Below are 20,464 nucleotides of genomic sequence, written 5' to 3'. Positions count from 1 at the left end.
ACTGCACACAAAAAACTTATTCCTCCTGAACTGAGAGGAGGTTTGTCTTTTGGACAAATATTTAGAAAGGAGTAGATTGATTGATTGTTTTCCTCAGGATATATTTATTGTAAATTTCAGTGACTATAAAATGTAGGGCTGGTTGGAAAATTTTCCTTTTTAAATTTTTTTTGATGGAAAATTGGGTCTTTGATTAAACATAATTTTTCACACAAACCATCTGCTATCTGCAGAAAATTTAGATTTTCTCTGAAAAAATGAATGCTCAAAATCCAAAAATGTTTTGGTTTTGAGCTTAAAATTGAAATACTTCAGATGAAAACAAAAATATTTCAGTTTGAATATTGTGTCTCAGCTGGACTTTATTTCCCATAATGCACTATGGCCCTTGGACTCCCATGATGCACTGTCTCATATCACCAAGAGGAGAGACCATGGTGCATCATGGGAAATGTAATCCAGCTAAGTACTAAAACGAAAAGGTAAAATTTTCAGCAGTGCTTAAGTCCCAAGTACCATTTCAATTAGTGCTGTCAAGTGATTTAAAAAATTAATCACGCAATTTATCGTGCTATTAAACAATAATAGAATACCATTTATTTAAATATTTTTGGATGTTTTCTACATTTTCAAATATAGTGTACAGCACTCACTTTATATTTATTTTTATTATAAATATTTACACCGTAAAAAACAAAAGAAATAGTATTTTTCAATTCACCTAATACAAGTACTACAGTGCAATCTCTTTATCATGAAAGTTGAAATTACGAATACGGAATTATGTACAAAAAATAACTGCATTCAAAAATAAAACAATGGAAAACTTTAGTGCCTACGAGTCCACTCAGTCCTACTTCTTGTTCAGCCAGTCGCTCAGACAAACAAGTTTGGTTACATTTGCAGGAGATAACGTTGCCTGCTTCTTGTTTACAATGTCACCTGAAAGTGAGAACAGGAGTTCATGTGACTGTTGTAGCCAGCGTCACAAGATATTTATGGGCCAGATGTACTAGAGATTCATATGTCCCTTCATGCTTCAGCCACAATTCCAGGGAACATGCGTCCATACTGATGACGGGTTTTGTTTGATAACAATCCAAAGCAGTGCGGACCGACATGCATTTATTTTCATCACCTGAGCCAGATGTCACCAGCAGAAGGTTGATTTTCTTTTCTGGTGGTTCAGGTTCTATAGTTTCCACATCGGAGCGTTGCTCTTTTAAGACTTCTGAAAGCATGCTCCACACCTCATCCCTCTCAGATTTTGGAAGGCACTTCAGATTCTTAAACCTTGGGTCAAGTGCTGTAGCTATCTTTAAAAGGCTCACATTGGTACCTTCTTTGCGTTTTGTCAAATCTGTGGTAAAGGTGTTCTTAAAATGAACAACATGTGCTGGGTCATCATCCGACACTGCTGTAACATGAAATATATGGCAGAATGTGGGTAAAACAGAGCAGAAGACATACAATTCTCTCCCAAGAAGTTCAGTCACAAATTTAATTAATGTGTTCTTTTTTTAACAAGCATCAACAGGATGGAAGCATGTCTTCTGGAATGGTGGGTGAAGCATGAAGGGGCATACAAATGTTTAGCATATCCGGCACATAAATACCTTGCAAAGCCAGCTACAAAAGTGCCATGCAAAAGAAAGCCTGTTCTCACTTTCAGGTGACATTGTAAATAAGAAGCAGGCTGCATTATCTCCTGTAAACGTAAACAAACTTGTTTGCCTTAGCAATTGGCTGAATAAGAAGTAGAACTGAGTGGACTTGCAGGCTCTAAAGTTTTACATTGTTTTATTTTGGAGTGCAGTTATGTAACAAAAAAAATCGATATTTGTAAATTGCACCTTCACAATACAGAGATTGCACTACAGTACTTGTATGAGGTGAATTGAAAAATACTATTTTTTGCTTATCACTTTAACAGTGCAAATATTTATATTCTTATTTTTATTACAAAATGAGCACCGTACGCTTTGTATTCTGTGTTATAATTGAAATCAATATATTTGAAAATGTAGAAAAACATGCAAATATATTTAATAAATTTCAATTGATATTCTATTGTTTAACAGTGCAATTAAAACTGTGATTAATCACGATTAATTTTTTTGAGTTAATCATGTGAGTTAACTGCAATTAATTGACAGCCCTACTTTCAATGAGAGTTAGGTGCCTGAGTCGTGAAAATCGTAGTGAACTTTTGAGAGGGTTACCCATAACTTCTTTCTTTCTTTCTTTCTTTCTTTCTTTCTTTCTTTCTTTCTTTCTTTCTTTCTTTCTTTCTTTCTTTCTTTCTTTCTTTCAGAGAAATGAAGAGACCTGCCCTACCTTAACGCCTTCCTGCACCTGCACTTCAGGTATCCCAGGCCCGCCAGGTCCTCCAGGGTCCCCTGTAAGTTTGCCTTCTGACATTTGTTCCTAGAAATGTTTGTATTGTCTGGCAACCACGTGGCATTTAACAGCCATGTGTAAAGAACAAGGTCCCTGCCATGAACTCACAATCTCGGCAGACACTGGTCAGAGGGAGAGAAGGGAAGCATCATAAAGAAACAGGAGTTTAAGCAATGAACTATGCTGCATGGCATGTGACTCTACATTTATCATCTAAAGGAGGTGGCAGCCCTCTGCTCAACTTGGACCCAGTGACTTTGACTTGCAGAGCTGGGTTCCTCTTCCCTTGGTTCTGAACACCAAGTAAATGCTATCAGATTTCCATCCTGAATTCTGAACTTCCCAACTTTTGCGGGAGGTTTAATACCCTGAATATCAGAGGTGCAATGAAGCCAAAACGTATCGATCCAGATATCAAGTGCCAACAAAGCAAAGGGTACATAGAGCTGGCATCATGGTCCAAGCCCATCTCTGCGTAGGTATTTGTATTTTTATAATGCTCAATAATATAACAACTGCCAATGTTCGTGTCTCTCAAGGCAGCCATCTAAACCTGGGCTGGCCTTTCCTTTCCTTTTCCTCTCCCACTGCCAAAGCAAAATAAGTTATCTTGCAAGGCAACAGTGACAACTGGGGGCCAGGAGAGCATTACTGTACTAATCCTTTTACAGGAGAAGGGCTGGCTTCCCTTTTTATCTGTCTGTACAGATCTATTGGATAGGAAGCTCTGAAACCCTGTACAAAGACTTGAAATGCAAAAGGCATGGCATAGCAACCTTGAATCCAGGTGTGCTCAGGGCTGGATTCAATAAAGATTTAATATAGGAGGCGTGTGTATTGACTCTGGCTCTCAGAAATTCTGGTTGTTCCTATCTGTTTTTCAGCCACTGCAGAAAAGTTGTATAATTACCACAAATTCTGTGTTTCCTAATGCACATTACACAGAGAGAGGGGAACATTTACAGCCAAGGCTGTACCTACTCTCCCCCCTGTACATGTAATGCATGCACCAACTTGCCGGAATGGGTTTTTTTGGGTGCAAATGTTAACATTTCCCCACAGGACTGTTTGAACAATGAGAGCAGCTATGGGAATACCTAGCAAGTATTTGAACCAGCAGAGTGCAATTGGAATTTTTGCATGAAGAAGCTGAGGGCTGAAAATCTAGCCCAGAGCGTCTTTCACAACGTAGAAAAAAATCTTTGTGTCAAATAAATATGTTTTAATAATAAATATCCTGTCACAGGGTGGCCCGCCCTTTAAGGGGAGTTGGGCCCAGCCTCATCTGTGAAGGATCAGCTTCCTCCCAGCTGAGAGAGAGTGATTACAAAATCTAGCTGGTGGCCCAGTGAAGGAGAAAGCTGCTAGGAGCCAGGAGGCACTGGTAGGAAGCCACTGGGTTTGGAGAACAGGACTACAGGAAGCTGACTGACTTCTGTGGGCAGCTCTGGGGCAGGGTTGGACTCTGACAGATGGCCTTTAATATGGAACCCTGTAGGGAGTAGATAGGCCTCTGAGGAAGACCCTGAGTATGGGGAAGGGAGAATTATGCTGTGCTAATTTTAAAGTTGAAAGCCTGAGAAAAGGACCTGTCCCTGACTGGGTGTGGAGTCACTTCTGCCTGGATTGAGCTACTATAAAGTTGGTGCAAAACTGGTTGGAAAACAGTTCCTAGAGACTAGTGATCAGTAGTTGACAGTCTTGCTGGAAGGGCATAATGAGTGGGGTCCCACAGGGATCGGTTTTGGGTCCAGTTCTGTTCAATATCTTCATCAATGATTTAGATAATGGCATAGAGAGTACACTTATAAAGTTTGTGGATGATACCAAGCTGGGAGGGGTTGCAAGTGCTTTGGAGGATAGGATTAAAATTCAAAATGATCTGGACAAACTGGAGAAATGGTCTGAAATAAACAGGATGAAATTCCATAAAGGACAAATGCAAAGTACTCCACTTAGGAAGGAACAATCAGTTGCACACATACAAAATGGGAAATGACTGCCTCAGAAAGAGTATTGTGGAAAGGGATCTGGGGGTCATAGTGGACTAAAAGCTAAATATGAGTCAACAGTATAACACTGTTCCAATAAAAGCAAACATCATTCTGGGATGTATTAGCAGGAATGTTGTAAGCAAGACACAAGAAGTAATTCTTCTGCTCTACTCCATGCTGATTAGGCCTCAACTGGAGTATTGTGTCCAGTTCTGGGTGCCACATTTCAGGAAAGATGTGGACAAATTGGAGAAAGTCCAAAGAAGAGCAACAAAAATGATTAAAGGTTTAGAAAACATGACCTGTGAAGGAAGATTGAAAAAAATGGGTTTCTTTAGTCTGGAAAAGAGAGGACCGAGGGGGGACATAGGTTGTTACAAGGAGGAAGGAGAAAAAAATTTTTTCTTAATCTCTGAGGATAGGACAAGAAACAATGGGCTTAAATTGCACCAAGGGAGGTTTAGGTTGGACATTAGGAAAAACTTCGTACCTGTCAGGGTGGTTAAGCACTGGAATAAATTGCCTAGGGAGGTTGTGGAATCTCCATCATTGAAGACTTTTAAGAGCAGGTTAGACAAACACCTGTCAGGGGTGGTCTAGGTAATTAGTCCTGCCACGAGTGCAGGGGACTGGACTAGATGACCTCTCGAGATCTCTTCCAGTCCTATGATTCTATGATAATCTGCTACATGCATAGTTATGAGCTCATGCGGCCTTCTAGTTTAAATGTCTCTTCAGTGCAGTTTAGGAGAATAAGGTGTTTTCTTTCAGCCTGATTGGGAATACAGTTATGACATGCTTCATGCAGCATGAAATGCTGATCGATTTGCTACAGAGCCAAGGCACTTAACATGTCAAAAGCTATACCATAGTGAGCAAGGATGTCTCATGCACATCCACTCTTCCTTAATGAGCTCTTTTTGCGCAGGGATAGGCCCCCTTGGGGCACCCCATAAACAACCTCTAGCAAAGCTCCTAGTCAGACTTGCTTAATCCAAATCTACTCCTATTTAGATTCAAGAACAGAAGCCATCAGATTAAAACGTCAATAGTTCATACAGCACCTGTACATGCTAGAAGATTAGATTCCTCTTAGATTCAGTGGTTATGCAGATGCGCAGATAAACCAGGTCTCCCTGGATACACTACTCTTCCCTGCTGTGAGTGTGCTCATTTGGAGATTATGTAAAGTAGAATGTGTGCTCTAGTCTCTGTACAAGTGTGAGCTGCTGTTCCATCCCCATCTTGCTGCAAGTGGCTGGAATAGAGATTAATCAGCATCACTCCATGAGAAGCACTTTGAGAAATGAGTGTGTAATCTCAGTGCCATCACGAAATGCTTCCTTTGCATTTCTGTGGTCCCACTGAATACCTTTCCTTTTTATGGAATATCCTAAAATACGGAGGGTCTGATTCTGATCTTTCTTACACCATTGACCTGAGGGGAGCTTGCCACAGGGGATGCAACCATTACTTGCTTGTTACTGTTCAGCCCTCTCAAAATGCATTTGTGGCAGCCTACAGTCTTAGCTATGGCCGTATGGGGACAAGACCATCATGTGCATGTGGCGGGAGCATGAGAGGAGCTTTCCACATCCACTTACGGCCACGCTGAGAGTTTTCACAATTGCAGTTCCTGCGTGGACTGAGCTGAGTGTTAACCAGAGATGGGGCTCAACTAGAATGCCAGATCTGAGTCCTTCCAAAATTGGGTGTAGCCCTAATTTGGATCTGCCTTCAGAACCAGTCTTCACCTCTTGGGGGTCACCTCTCACCTGAACTCTTTGCTCTGTGTCAATGTCACCATTTGCAGAGCAACCAGTGCTGCTCGGGAATGAAGCAGATTGAGCAGAAAAGTTGCTTCCATCCTAGATTTTCCGTGGAAGTGCAAAACCACAATGAGTCAAACCCCACTGCCACCGATGTCGCCTTCGGCACCCGTTTGTTACAGTTACGAAGCCAAGCAACTTCAAGCTTTCTCCTGTGCTGCTCCTCATGCCTGGAAGAAATAAGCATCCACAAAGCCACCTCATTGTCCTCCCTTCAGATCTCTCCTTAGAAGTCTGCTGTGATGGATGGTCCGACAGCAGATGTGCAGTAACCGTTGCTTTTCACACTCACTAGTATCTCGCTGTTACCTTTTGCTTCCTGCTCTGTTTGTCATATCCCCCTCTAACAAACTCTTTGGGAGGCAGGGAGCATCTTATGATGTGTGTGTACAGTAGCTAGCACTGTGGCACTGTATTGCGGTTCCTAAGCGCTACTGTGGCATAGACACTACTTAATATTAATAACAAGAGAGTCTTGTGCTTTGTCCCACTTTGGCAGGGCAGTCCTGGGAGAAGAGGACCACAAGGGGAACCAGGGCCGAAGGTGAGTAATGACAGCACTCCGACTCTGATTTTCTTTCAGGCAGCTATATGCCTATAGGTCATACAGAGACCTGGGATGAGCAAGTGCAACTCCATTAACTTCAATGGACTTACATTTACTTACCCCAGGTCTGAATTCATCCCTACATTAATGATACTTCTGCCTACTTAGGGCAGGGATCCAGAGTTTTTGAGAAATGGAACAATGAAAATGTCTGTAATCAAATAGAAAATGACATGATTGTTTAAGCACCAAGTGGGTGCTCAGAGCTGTGTGATATAGACGTGATCCATGCTCCAAAATTCTCCAGACACCTAGTTGTGTTGATTAACTACATGGATCTGATAGGCTTTTTTCTAAAAAAAAAAAAAAAAAAAAAACCAAACAACCCAGCTCCATCAGAAAACGTTCATCCCAGTTTTGTGGTGGTGTTGTTCTCCCTGCCATGCGTGGCTGATTTGACCCTGTGCCTCGGCGTGCTTGGGAAAGGTGTGAAGTACAGGGAGAGCCACAGAAGCTGGATATATCTCTGCAGAAAAGGAGCAGAGACGAGCATGAAACAAAAGGCTGGATCTGAACATCCTGGAATTTGGGACGGGTGGGGAAGGCACTGAAATCCACACTTAGAGCATTTGCAAATTGGAGTCATTGCTGTGTTACCCATCAAAGCATGATTGAGAGAATCCAGTAAAGAAGCAAGGGAACCCACCCCCCCACTGCTTTCCTTTTTCAAACTAACTGCACAGAAGCCAACATCATTGATACAGCTGGTCAGAAAAAGACATTGAAAAATGGACACCGTTTTTAGTTAAGTCTTTGCAGAACCTTTCCCCCCATTTTTTGTCCTGCTCCAATCACTAGAATAATTTGCTATAGGGCAGGGCTGCTCCTGCTTCCCTGGAAACTTCCCAGTGGGAGTTTTGCCATTAACTTCCCTGGAAGCGAGATCAAAACCTTGGACTGCAAAGGCAAAGGGCTGTACAGCTGAGGGTACTGGACACTTCCAGGCCTTGCCTCTTCCTTTTGCATCCAGTAACTGCTTTGTGCTGAAACAGGTCATATAGTGCAGTCAATGCATGTGGAAGTCGCTGGTGTTCCTCCTCACATTTCGTTTAATTTCTTTGACTGGCTTTAGGGTGAGCCAGGTTCTCCTGGACAAGTCGGACCAGAGGGTCCTAGTGGACAACAAGGGTCACTAGGCTCCCAAGGAATCACCGTGCAGGGCCCAGTGGTACGTGATCTCTTTCATTGCTTTTATCTCATCTTTTACTCTGTGTGAAAGATACATCTGAATGTTGTACATCTGAATGTTGGGTCTGATTTTGTTTGTTACAGGGATGTGGTGATAAAAACACCTGAGCCCTATCTATGCCAGTGCTTACAATGCTATTACTACCAGCTGCGCTGTTGCTATTATAGGGATGGCTAGTTTTTCTAATGTTGACAAGACCCTAAATTCTGGTTTAAAAACTGGCCACGTGGGATAGCTGATCCCTAGTTTAGCCCCTGAAGAGCCCAACGGAGTATTAACATTTCAGTAGCACAGTCATCATGGTTAGAGAAGCAATGGGCGATGGTTACGTATGTGTATATACACAAATACCTGCATACAAATGCCAGGCAAAAGGGTCAGGTTTGGAGGTGTACAAGGATCCCTATGGGCACAAATCACTTCAAAGGGTGTGTGGAGGTAGTTGGGTCATGGCCCTGCTGAACTGACCATGAGTGATGAGTACTCATGGACAGATAGACTGCTGCCCAACTTAAGGGATGGTGCAGAATGCATGCAACTCTGTTGTTCCATTTTGATTCCAGGGACCACCAGGAATTAAAGGGGATAAAGGAGACACTGGAATCCCAGGCATGCAGGTAATATAATCGACATCACTCCTTTGACTCAAAGAGCTACCTCTTTTCCTGCTGAACATTTGAAATCCAAGGAGTTAGCTGTCTTTATTGCCATCCCCACTATGAAAACGCATCTCCTCCACGCAGGAAATCTGCAGGAACACCTTGCACTGCCAGTGTGCGCTCACATCCGAGCCCACACAGGAGCTCGGCAAACATGAATCAATTCAGCCTCCCACCAACCTTGCAAGTATTATGGGGCCCATTTCCCTGAAGAATAAAATGGGCAATGGACGAACAGTAAAGCGATGGCAGAGCCAGCAGACTGACTTCCACCCCTCTTCTCTACCACTTCCTAAGTATCCCCAGTGCAGAAGAGGCAGGAAATCCAGTTGGGCCTGTAAAATTCTTTTGGGACTCCCTGTTATGGAAGGTGCTATTAAAATGTAAGACATAGGGGAGGAGAGAGAAGAGAAGTCTGACCTTATGATGGTGAATAGGGGTGGGGTTCAGTTTCATATACCTGAAAATAGAACAGGTTGAAAATGGAATTTCATTGACATTTTAGTGCTCTGTTTATTTTTTGTTCTGCTGTGCTTGATTGTCCTCTTTGGTGCTGCCTCTGTTTCCACCATTAAAAATATGAAGTGGAATATAGTTGCTGGATGCCAGACTTAACCAGCAATTCTGTTTTCCAGGGTATTCCTGGTGCCCAGGGAGCCCCAGGCAGAGACGGCATTCAGGGCGCAAAGGTAAAAACACACAGACTCAGATTTTCAAACCTGGGCACCTAACATTCCATATGTGGCCTGATTTGCAGAGTTGCTGAGCACCCACAGGTCATGGTGTATGTGGGGGAAACTGAGGTTGTACCGCACCTCTGAAAACTGGCCGGTTTTTAGGTGCACAAATATGGACTTGGGTGCCTAACTTTACTCACTCAGGTTTGAAAACTCGGGCCAGACTGTAGCTGCACCACTTCCTGTAAAAAGTGCATGGCAAAGTGTACAGGGGGAGGGGAGGAATTGGCTTGAGACTGTGGATTAGAGATTTACTCTCTGGGTACTTCCCCCATGGCACCTTACCTAGCAAAGAGCTCTGGGGTCCTATTCTTCTCACAGCATCTTGGAATAAGCATGGACGTTCTGCTGTCGAGAGGCAGTTTTCTCTACTCTCCACCCTGCAGTTGATATTGCTAGTACGGGGCAAGCCTGTGGCAGCAGGGATGGGTGAATTGATGATCCAGACATCTCAAATGTGGCCAAAAAATTCTTCAGCTAGATTTATGTGGCTGAGTAGTTGCCAACATTCTTGTGTGTTTGGCAGTTGTCATGTTCCATGGATAAGCCCTGGCTAAACAGCCTTTGGAGTAAGGCATCACATCACTGCACCCTCAGCTCTCACCAATGCTGTTAGGACCCTCTAACACACTGTTGGGTTTGCAGGGGGTGAGAGGACTGGAAGGCACAGCAGGGCCTCCGGGGCCACCAGGACCCAGGGTAAGAGCTTGCACAAATTGTCAGTATAAAGCTTGTCATCAGCAATAACTTTCACTTCCTGCTGACTTGCTGCATTTTCCACTGGAGCCAATGTAACCACCCCCTGACATGGGTCCATCACAGGTATAGAACCTGGGACTTTTCGCACTGCAGCAGAGACCTCTACTGCTTCAGCTTAAGGCGTAACTCTGTTAGCTGGTAGCAGTAGTAGACTTATCTAGTGGGCAGCCTCTAGAGGGACACGTGCTTTGCCACAGGGTTAGGTGGTCCAGCTGGCTATTGTTTCTCGGTGGATGAGTTTAAGGCATACAGGATGCTAGACTGAAGTCACTAGCTGGAGCTGGGCATACCAGGCAAGATCTCCTCACTCAGCTCTGCCCAGCCAGTGAGACCTGAGCTTCTCCCAAGCACGAATTCCTAGCTTTGGTTTCGCCAAGGACAGTCTTAGAATTCATCTACATATTTTTAAGGTTCCAGTCACATTAGTGTTGAGTATCTCTCAACACCATGGGTGGTGGTGAAGTATTATGTCCCCACCTTACAGATGATAAACTGAGGGATTGAGAGGTTCAATGACCTACTACTGGACTTCAGGCAGTACATGGCAGACACGGGAAGTGAACTCAGATTCACTGAGTCCCAGCATGAACCACCAGACCAGCCTTTCAATAGCAAAGATGCCACCTGTGCACTAGGAATTGCATTGAATCTTCCATCTCGTTTCCCCTAGGCCACTAAATAGCTGTCAATCACTATTGGCTGGAATCCAGTGGGTGAAAAATTACAGATTTATAGCAAATAACTGGCCCTTTTCCTATACAATTCTGGCAATAGTAGAAATACAACTGTGGAGCAGACGGAGATGTCTAGAGCATGCCGGTTGGTTTTTTTTCCTCTTTAAACAATTCTGCATTATTGATGCAATTACACATTGGAGGGAAGCTCAGCTGTAAAAGAGAGGCGTTAACTGTCCAAAAATAGACGTGCTCTGGGCTAAGACTAAAATAATCTTAATATAGAATGAAAGAACTAAAAACTGAAGGGTAAAAACCACATTGCAGGTCATGGGCACAACTCACATCTGCTCTCCTGACCATAATTGAGACAGTAATAGGAAATGATGTGAACATGACTTATACATGATATACTCTTAACATTGTCTTCATGGTTGGATGATGCACTGACATAACCTTAAGGGCACAATGCCTTTAACTGAGCCCTCTAAACTGTTTCTGCTGGTGCCCTTGGAGCCATAGGGAGATGTCAGCCTCAAGTAACAGAAGAAGAAAGCGTGCAGTTTACTGGGCCGCCTTTGTAGCTGCATCTCACAATTTAATCTCTGCAGGGTTTCCAAGGAATAACAGGTGCCCGAGGCAGTAGCGGAGAGCGAGGACCTCCAGGTGATGTTGGACCCACAGTAAGTTGTTGTTCTTTGTTTTTGTGTTTTATGTTGTGGTACTCCAGGAGTGCCTGATGAGAGCATGGAACCTGACAGAGTCCTAAACAGAAATGAGCTGCAGCTGCAAAATTCAGCTCTGCGTCTGAACTTCCTCAAAGTTCAAATGTGTGTAGCTCTGAGGGGTGTTAGGTCAGATCCATCTCTTCTGGTGGAAGGGACTTTGGCTATTCATCAAAGACCTGGCTGGCAAATGTCTTGGAGTAGACTCAGGGCTAGTTGTTCATGGCAGGCATTGCCCTCTGCAGGATTCTGAGCTAAATAAAATCCAGTGGTCAAAAATTTCCTGGGTAAGATCCTGAACTGGAGAAAGAAATCACTAGAGATGGGCCTGAACCAAACCCACAGAACCAAACTTTTTGGGCAAGCTTTAGCCCACATCTGAACTTTGCAGTTGTCCATTTAGCTCAGATGAAGAACTCTTTGCATGTGAGGAGGAACTTACCTTGGATCAAGGCAGATCTGCAGAGTTTTGACAGCTCTGATGCTGCCTTTTCGATGGCATCGGTCTTTTCCTGTTGCTCCTTATTTGTTGTTATCCTTAATAAAAACCCTCCATTATTCGTATGAATTTGGTCTTCTGTTGTGGGGGGAGTGTATAGCTCCTTAACTACAGCCACAGTATTTACTGGTTCACATGTTTGTGGCCAAACAAAATGACATTTTTACATGCATTTTGCATAATTCTGTGACATACACCATAAGATATCAAAGAATCGGGCTGTGCATGTGCAGATCAGCTTCCCCTGTGCAATTGCATGCACATTTGTAGGGGTTTGTGCATGCAAATGGCTGAGACTACAGTTTTGGAAGGAGCACCTGAAAAGATCCACTGCAAATGTGGTCCTTAATTTGGAGTTAGCCTGTAAACATACCACTCGCTGTTCTCTTGAGAATCACAACAGCAAAGTACTGTAATCATGCCGGCTTTTATTAAATTGACCTTTTACTTTCCATTTTTCACCTCCTCCCAGTTTAAAAAGTGTTTATTTTTGCTCTGTTTTTCAACAGGGTCTGCCTGGTCCAAAGGGGGAAAGGGGAGAGAAAGTAAGTTTTTCTCCTTGGAGTTCTTTATATTGTGCAGTGCAGTTACTGAGTGCTGCACAGAACGGGCAGCGCACACTGAGCAGCAGTACAAGTGACAGTGACGTGATTAAGCCATTTCAGTGCTGAACTCTCTCATTTACCTGTTGCTTCTTGGCTTTCCATTCACCTGAATGACCGTCCCATGGGAACCTGACATAATATTGCAACAGGCTCAGTCTAAGTAATGGCAGGGGGCTGGGGGGAGCCCACCACCACCACCACCACGAGTCTCATTAAGGATTTTTCTATAAAAATGTATTTCATACTAATTGACTAACTCAGAACAAAAGGTTGTGGCTCAGATCCTCAGCTACTGTAAATAGCTGCAGCTCCACTGGAATCAGGGGATTTCCACCAGCTGAAAATCTGGGTTTAGATATTGAGGGGGAGCTTTCCCCTGGCAACTCTGGCTAAAATTTTCTAAAGTGCCTGAGTCCTGTTTTCAAGGGTGACTTGAGCACTTAGGCACCTGCCTTCCCTTGATTTCAATGGGAGTTAGGCCTTAGGAGCGTAAGTTCCACTGACTTTCAATTACACTCCTAAATGACTTAGCTGGTTTTGACCCTTTGTTACTTGGCCTGTCTGCTGCTAGGTAGCACTAGGTGCCAGAGAATGCACACAGCTCTTGTACCAGCATGCAATCAGTCAGCCGATAAATTACATCTGAGACCTGGCAAAATTCAAGCCTTGTCTGTAGGTGATGCAAATATGGAATTTGCCACAATGTTTCTCCTCATGAAGGACCTGACTGACAGACATTGAAGTCAATGGAAGTCGTTCCATAGCCTTCAATGGGCTTTGGCTCATGCCCTGAGAAGCCTCTTTGCTGGGCCTTTCTCAGTGGGTTCCCTTTGCACCTGTCTTTGGGTACATCAGCGCTGCAAAGAAAAACACACGGCACTGAGTATCAGAGCCCAGGTCAATTGCCTCAGGCTCGTGCTATGGGGCTAAAAGTAGCAGTGTAGACATTCCTGTTTTGAGACCCTCCCCCGTCAAAGGGTTTCAGAGCCTGCGCTCCAGCCTGAGTGGGAACATCTACATTGCTATTGTCAGCCCTACGGCCCAAGTCCCATGAGCCCAAGTCAGTTGACACAGGCCCTGAGGCCTGACAACACAGGATTTTCTTTGCAGAGTAGATGTACCCTTAGAAAGTGGTGCTGGAAGAGTTTTTAAAGTGCGGGTGTTGAAGGCGGAAATCATGTATTTGGGTTACTATTACTACTTCAAGCCAGGAAGTGCAGCAGCACCCCTACTTCCAGCACCTATGGCCTTCGAGACTGGGTACAAGACTTTTCTATTTTCTATTTCGTCACCTCCCTTTTTCACCAGCTCTTCCTTTTGTGGACTTTTTTTATGTTGTGGTTGCTGATTTTTCCTGGGCCTTGTGCCCAGTTTTTGTTGAATTCTGTATAAGATTGCACATCAATCGCAACAGTACCAGCCACGGATGGAAGTTTTCTGAAGAGGTTTGGAAGGGTTCAGTTTTTTTAGTTATGAATTTTCATGGCTAGTATCAATGTTTCTTTCCAAGTAGTTTATATTCTGCTGTGCAAAAACTTTAAGAAAAAACTCAGAAAGCAACCATTATTTATTCAGCAGGTAATGACCGTAGGAGTCAAGATTCATTCATTAAAGATTAAGAAACAAAGGCATAACATTTTTATATTTAATCATATTAATTTTAAGCATCACTGAGTACTAACTTATATGTTAGACACTCTTATCAGTCTTCAAGCTAGATAAACATATATGCAAATATACTCTCCAGCTGTGGTTAATTTCATTTATTAATGACTGAAAATTTATTTATTCAATTTGTGGGTGCAGGGAAAAACAAAATTATTGATATTTACCAGTTAAGATTTTATTGTTTCAAAGCCTCTTGATGAATAAATAGAGATATCTCATGGTGGTGAATATCTCGAGAGCTCAAGCTGTTGGTAAGAATGTGCCATCAGAAAACTTGCATTCTATCCACTTCATTTCAAAAGTATTTAATTATTTTTAATTTTACTTCAGGGTGAACCACAATCCCTGGCCACCATTTACCAGCTGGTTAGTCAGGCTTGTGAGCAGATGATTCAGAGTGAGTATCACATGTCTCCTTGGGCAGCAGTGCTTCTACGATACTTGATGTTTTACCACATAATGAAGAACCTGATCCAAAATCCATTGGCAGAAGGCCTTCTATTGACTTCAGTGGGCTTTGGATCAGACCCTAAGAGTCTGATCCTGTGAGCATTAAAAGTCAGAAGGAATCTCTCAGGCAGGCCCTCCAAATTGAACACTGCCCCCCCCCGCACCTCCCAACACGAGTTGTATTAGCACAAAGACCTGTGAAATATTATTTAACAATCCGACCTGGCATCGTGTACTGGATTTTTCTTTCAAATGTAGGAAAAGGCTTGGATTGAAACTTGACTGTTTTAGGAAAAATCACTCCAGTGTTTCATTAATTGATCCCTCAGTTTCTACAGCAGAGAAAAACAGGAGGCTTGATTTTGGGTGGGTGCAACTTGGAAAGCTTAGCTCAGATGATGCAGCCTGGACCAAGTGCAATGCCCACGGAATGCACCAGGGATGTGTGTGTTTGCTTTTCCTGGGATGAAGAGTTGTCAGCAAGATTTGCGTGGGGTCGACTGATGCACAGGGAGATCAAGTTAGTGCTTCGTCCAAGGTCAGATAGCAAGACCATGACTCCGCAGAGTCTTCCTCTTCAGTTCATGACCTCTGCAATTTGGACTGACAACATCATAGTACCTGGTGATTTTTATTTATATATCAACTTTTTTAGAGATGGGGCAACATCAGAATACACAGAATAAAATCAGACCACATCATTCATCCTGACATGAGTTTTGCAAACAAAACCAGAACTAGGGAACGGTTCTGTAATATCACACGTTTCCATAGTTTGACTCCCATCTATGTAAAATAGGTATGAGCCAAAACTGCAACCACTTTCACTTGTCTACCACCCTACTACCCCCTCTCTCCCTGAACTTTGGGGTGCAGACAAAACAGAAGTGGATATGAATCACCCCAATTGTGGTTTTGCAAACTCAGTGAAGTTTCCCGCTAGTACTTTTTTCAAACCCAAACTGCCCTTTGCCTGGTCTGATAATAGGTACATTGCACTTTTAAGACTGGCTGCAGTATTGCCTTCTCTCTATGTAAGTGATGTAACCAAAGTATAACCTTATGGCATCAGAACTGCATATGGGAAACTAAAAATGGGCTAAAACGAGGACCTGACTTCTAAATGGCTTCAGATTTCAAGGGCTTGGTGATGGGTTCTGATGTGAGTCCTTGGAACTAAATGTAGTGACAATTTCAGATCCAGAAACAGAAAGGGATTTTTGGGGGGGAGGGAAGGGGGTGATGTCTTGTATAGATGCAGCCAATATTTTGAGAGATTTGTTGGCACTATTGGATCTCAACCCACATGCTGGCCCTGACTTGGCTCCAAACCTAAGCCAAGTCCTCTATAGCTCTACATTTGACAGACTCTGACTATTTCTTTGGTTGAAAGAACTTACATAACCTTTCCTGAGTCTGGTAAAAGTTTAGGGCTTGGCCCGAGGGTGGGCAAAATGCTCTTGGACCCTCTCTTATTTTATCCACACAGGTTAAATTTATGCCAGCAGAGTTTCTGACCTGAGGCCTTTTGCTCATCTCAACATCTCCTCTGGAGTGGAGATGAGGCAGTTTATTGTCTGACTTGCCTTCTCAGCCCATGTGTTGAAATTCGACTCATTCATCCACGAACATACAAGGAAGCCAGTTCCTGTGTGGGATGACACATTGAAGCCAGGAGGACCTGGACCACCAGGTCTTCCGGGTATCGCTGGTACCAGAGGAGAAAGAGGAGAAGACAGTATCCCAGGACAGCCAGGCAAAGATGGGTATCCTGGGGAAAGAGGTACTGACTGAAATGTTCTTCAGTAGGGCTTCACCATAGCCTTCATACTTTCAGACATAGTGGCTAATGAAGGGTAGCTTCTTCACCTAAAATAAACTCTTGTTCCAGATAGATATGAGCACTGAGCTCAGGTCCATTTCACATTGATTCAGCGTGGTATAGGGATAGACAACAACCACAAAGATTCCCTCACAATCCATGTGTCCACAAAGTTTGGAGGTTACTGGATCAGAGGGGTTTGTTCTGCTCTAGGTCTCGGAATGAGCAGGATATGCAGCCTAGTACCGTCTCACCCAGTTTTCAGGAGTGACTACAAAATTATGGGTCTAAGACGCTTTGAGTCACACTCACCCCATGAATATTACAAACAAGTGGAATGTCTGCCTAGGATTATCATGTCCGAGTGCTTGTCTGGTCTGCCTGAATATCTGTACCTTGTTCCCCTCCACTTCTGACCCAGTAATCTCATACTGGAATTATGTCTGTTTAGCAAAGTGGATCCCGCAGCACCCATTCTCTAACTGGATCTCTCAAGTAGCTGTGAGCCACTCATCACTTGTCACACTCCCTTCCTCAGCTTTGCCAGTGACTCTCTTCTCCACATCCCTTCACGCTGCCCCTGACTTGTGGAATACCCTTCCTGAGCTGATCTCACCTCATGCAGGTCTCACCTCTGTCATTTCTAAGAAATCAGCTGTTTAATGATGGCTACGGGAAAAAAAAGATGGAAATATCTGGACATGTGTTAAGACCAAAGCCAGAGCATCTGCTGTGGCAGGTGTGCCATTGGGCAGCTGGAGAAATACATAAAAGGGGCCAACTAAAAGAATCCCTCCTGCCATCAAACAGTACTTTGGGAGAAACTTGTGGGACTTGGGACATGCAGTGTCATGTACTCCTGCACCAGATATAGACTGGCTATGGAGCTTGCTTACACATACCAAGTGTGTTTATTGTCAGATGTTTTAATGCTCTGCCAGGTATGGCTGAGGTTTATATTACAATGACCTTTCTATTATATGCGAAGAGTAGCCCAGGACAGATGGGGGTAGTGGAACCTTCTTTGTGCCCTGAAGCAAAGTTTGATGGGGTAGGAAGGATTCCAGTATTGGATTGTACCTCTTTCTCCCATCCATTGTATTGTAACCCATCTCAGATTGCAAGCTCTTTGGGGTAGGGACCTTGTGTGTTTGTATGTGCGCGCATGTGTTCACATCACCCAGCCTAATGGAGTACAGTCCTGATGGATGCCTCCAGACACTCATGTGCCCATAAGTATTAATCAACAAAAAACAGGAGGCCCTTCTACCCAGCAGCATCATCCACCATCCAAGGTGGGCTCTCATTCTCTCTGGGCACAATGCTGGACCCCTTAGGGTCTCTGCCTCTTAGACCAGCACAAAAGGAATTCACAGGGCCAAATCTGAAAGTCTTGCTTTGTCAAAACTCCCCTTGAAGTCAATGTAAGAACTAAGTAAAGGTGCCAGCATATGGCCAACAGGTTTTTCCAGTGTGGGAATAAGAGCAACGTGCAAAGCTTCTTATCTCCCCCTCAGTGGGCAAAGTACTTGCTGGCTTCTTTTTGGAGTAGAACTCGTGAGCTTTGTGGAGAATAGTCTCTTATCTCTGGCCTCTTGGCCTCAAACTTAAAGCTCCTGCACTTGCAAGGAGAAAGTGTTGCTGGAACTTCTGTTTAATTACAGGGCAAATCTTGACTGCACCGTCATACTGGCAGCCACCAGTGATTTAATAAAACAGCGTATTACGGACAGGCTGTTAGAAGAACCTTTTGGCTACAGCTCCAAAGAGACACATGTAGCATGAAAACATTGGGAGAGAAAGAAAAGGAAATTGCTGTGTGCACGTGCAAGGAGAGCCTCTCCCTCCTTTTTCATGTAGAATTTCCTTCCATTTTTAGTCAAAGTTTGTGGTTTAATTGGCATGTTTCACTCGGCCGCTCACACAGCAACCTGAATCTGTCAAGAGCGCTCAAGGACAATTCTGTGCCATTGTTTCCTGTTCCCCCCACCCTCCCCAGTCTTTATGCATAGCATCCAGTGAGAACAGGAGGGGAACAAGCACTAAGGGTATATACCAAACATACTGACCGATTGTTTTCACATGAGGGATGGTTTAAAAAAATACAAGTTTTTTCTTCTTCCCATTACAAGAAAATCTCCCCCATTCACAAGCTCAATAACTGAAGCTCTGTTTCTGTCCAGCTGAAAAGAGACATAGGGCAAGCAGCTATTTTTGCTGCTAACGCAAAGGACCACTTCAAGCACTGAATGTTCTTCTGCAGTTGAGTCCTAGGCCCGTCAGGCGATTCCTGCTGCTCTCCCTCACAAGCATGCATTCCCACGAAAGGGCCCCACTTCAGAAGCAGGTCTCACATATGGATGCAAATTTTTGATGGTAGGAGAGGCAAAGCCAGGTGTTAATGGGAGGAGATAATGTCTGAGTGGATATTTTTGTAAAATATTTGTTGGAGAGTCTCATGCAACATTAATTGAAACTGCTCTGGCTTCCGTGGCTGCTGAACCCTTCCGAAGAGCCAACCGCTAGGTCAAGCTGGTCAGTCATTCAATTCTGGCCTAAAAATGTAAAGCTTATCAAGATGACAACAAAGTGGAGAGGGGACGAAGCAACCTGCAACTATTTCCAGCTGGTCAAGCGAGGAGATGGAGCCCCTAGACAAAGAACAGGTGGAACTTGCGTGTAGAACTGGTCAGAATCTCTTTGCCAAAACTTCTATCGAAAAAAGCCATTTTCTCAAGAGAAATGTCTTGAGACACGAGGTGAGGGAGGGAATATCTTTTATTGGACCAACTTCTGTTTGGTGAGAGAGACACACTTTTGAGCTATGCAGAGCTTTTCTTCAGGTCCCAGTATGGAAGCAATATCAGTGATGACAGTTTCATGAGGAAGGTGAGACTAACCCATTAGCCTAGGAGTCAGAATATTGACCTGGAACATGGGAGACCAGATTAGAGTCACAGCAGGGACTTGAATTTGAGGCTAGCGCATCCCAGACCAGTGTCGTAACCACAAGGCTGGTGACACTGTGGAAACTTTTGCAAGGTCTCAGTTTCATTCCTCATCAGAATGGAAACAGATTCCCAAACCTCCAAAACATTTCACACAATGGAATTGCCGTTTTCCAGCGCGTCCTCCCTGAGCAGCTAGAGCCTGGCATACGCAGTTGCACGGTTGCCCTGAGAAAGCTGCAGTTGCGTGCTGGACCCTAGAGGTGGTAAGGGGAGGAAGAGCTCAGGCAGACTGGCTCTGATGCACAGAGGGCTGCAGGCACAGCAAAGCAATGCAGATTGATGATGTCATTTCTACTGCATCACTAAAATGGCATTCAACAATGAAGGGTTAACAGGCTCCCTAACACTGTATGATACACTGCACTGTATTTAAAGACCAGGTATAAATAATAATAAAAGATGACTTGATTTATATTTAGCTACAAATAGCCACAAATTTAAATTCAGTGTGTAAGGGCATGATCCTATTTGAGGGACAATGCCAAGGGCTGCCCAAGGATACGTATGCAGGGCAGCATGGGAGAGGTTAAAAGAGGGGATCCTGTTTGGTGTGTGTGGTACTAAAGACCACAACCTCCTAAAAGACCAAAGCACCAAAGAGCCACTTTATGGGGAGGCTGGAGTACAGGGTGTTAATGCAGGGGAAGCTGTTAAGCGACATCTCTTTCTCTCATCCTCAAACAGGAGGACCAGGACCCAAGGGTGAGAAAGGGATGGCTGGAGCCAGGGAGGAAGAAGTCCAGGGACCAAGAGGACGAGCAGGTACAGTGAATACAGTCCTGTGGTTTCAATTGTAATGTTGATTCTTCATCTGTGCTCCCAAGGGGTTTGAGCAA

The 20,464-nt window shown here is 43.9% G+C and overlaps 1 protein-coding gene across 2 annotated transcripts in view; it reads left to right on the top strand.

Moving 5' to 3' along the window:
- COL20A1 (collagen type XX alpha 1 chain) overlaps positions 1-20,464 on the top strand; it is a 91,152-nt gene that overhangs the window by 67,014 nt on the left and 3,674 nt on the right. For both annotated transcript variants that reach the window (XM_043496182.1, XM_043496183.1), the window contains exons 28-38: positions 2,315-2,401; positions 6,723-6,767; positions 7,903-7,998; positions 8,583-8,636; positions 9,314-9,367; positions 10,061-10,114; positions 11,460-11,531; positions 12,582-12,617; positions 14,676-14,742; positions 16,390-16,578; positions 20,313-20,390. In XM_043496182.1, the coding sequence (XP_043352117.1) occupies positions 2,315-2,401; positions 6,723-6,767; positions 7,903-7,998; positions 8,583-8,636; positions 9,314-9,367; positions 10,061-10,114; positions 11,460-11,531; positions 12,582-12,617; positions 14,676-14,742; positions 16,390-16,578; positions 20,313-20,390 (832 nt within the window). The remainder of the gene's footprint in view (positions 1-2,314; positions 2,402-6,722; positions 6,768-7,902; positions 7,999-8,582; positions 8,637-9,313; positions 9,368-10,060; positions 10,115-11,459; positions 11,532-12,581; positions 12,618-14,675; positions 14,743-16,389; positions 16,579-20,312; positions 20,391-20,464) is intronic.

Source organism: Dermochelys coriacea, chromosome 13 (assembly GCF_009764565.3).
Source record: "Dermochelys coriacea isolate rDerCor1 chromosome 13, rDerCor1.pri.v4, whole genome shotgun sequence".
NCBI classification, from domain to species: domain Eukaryota; kingdom Metazoa; phylum Chordata; order Testudines; family Dermochelyidae; genus Dermochelys; species Dermochelys coriacea.
Note: the sequence above shows the minus strand (reverse complement) of the source record. Positions and strands in the feature narration are given on the sequence as shown.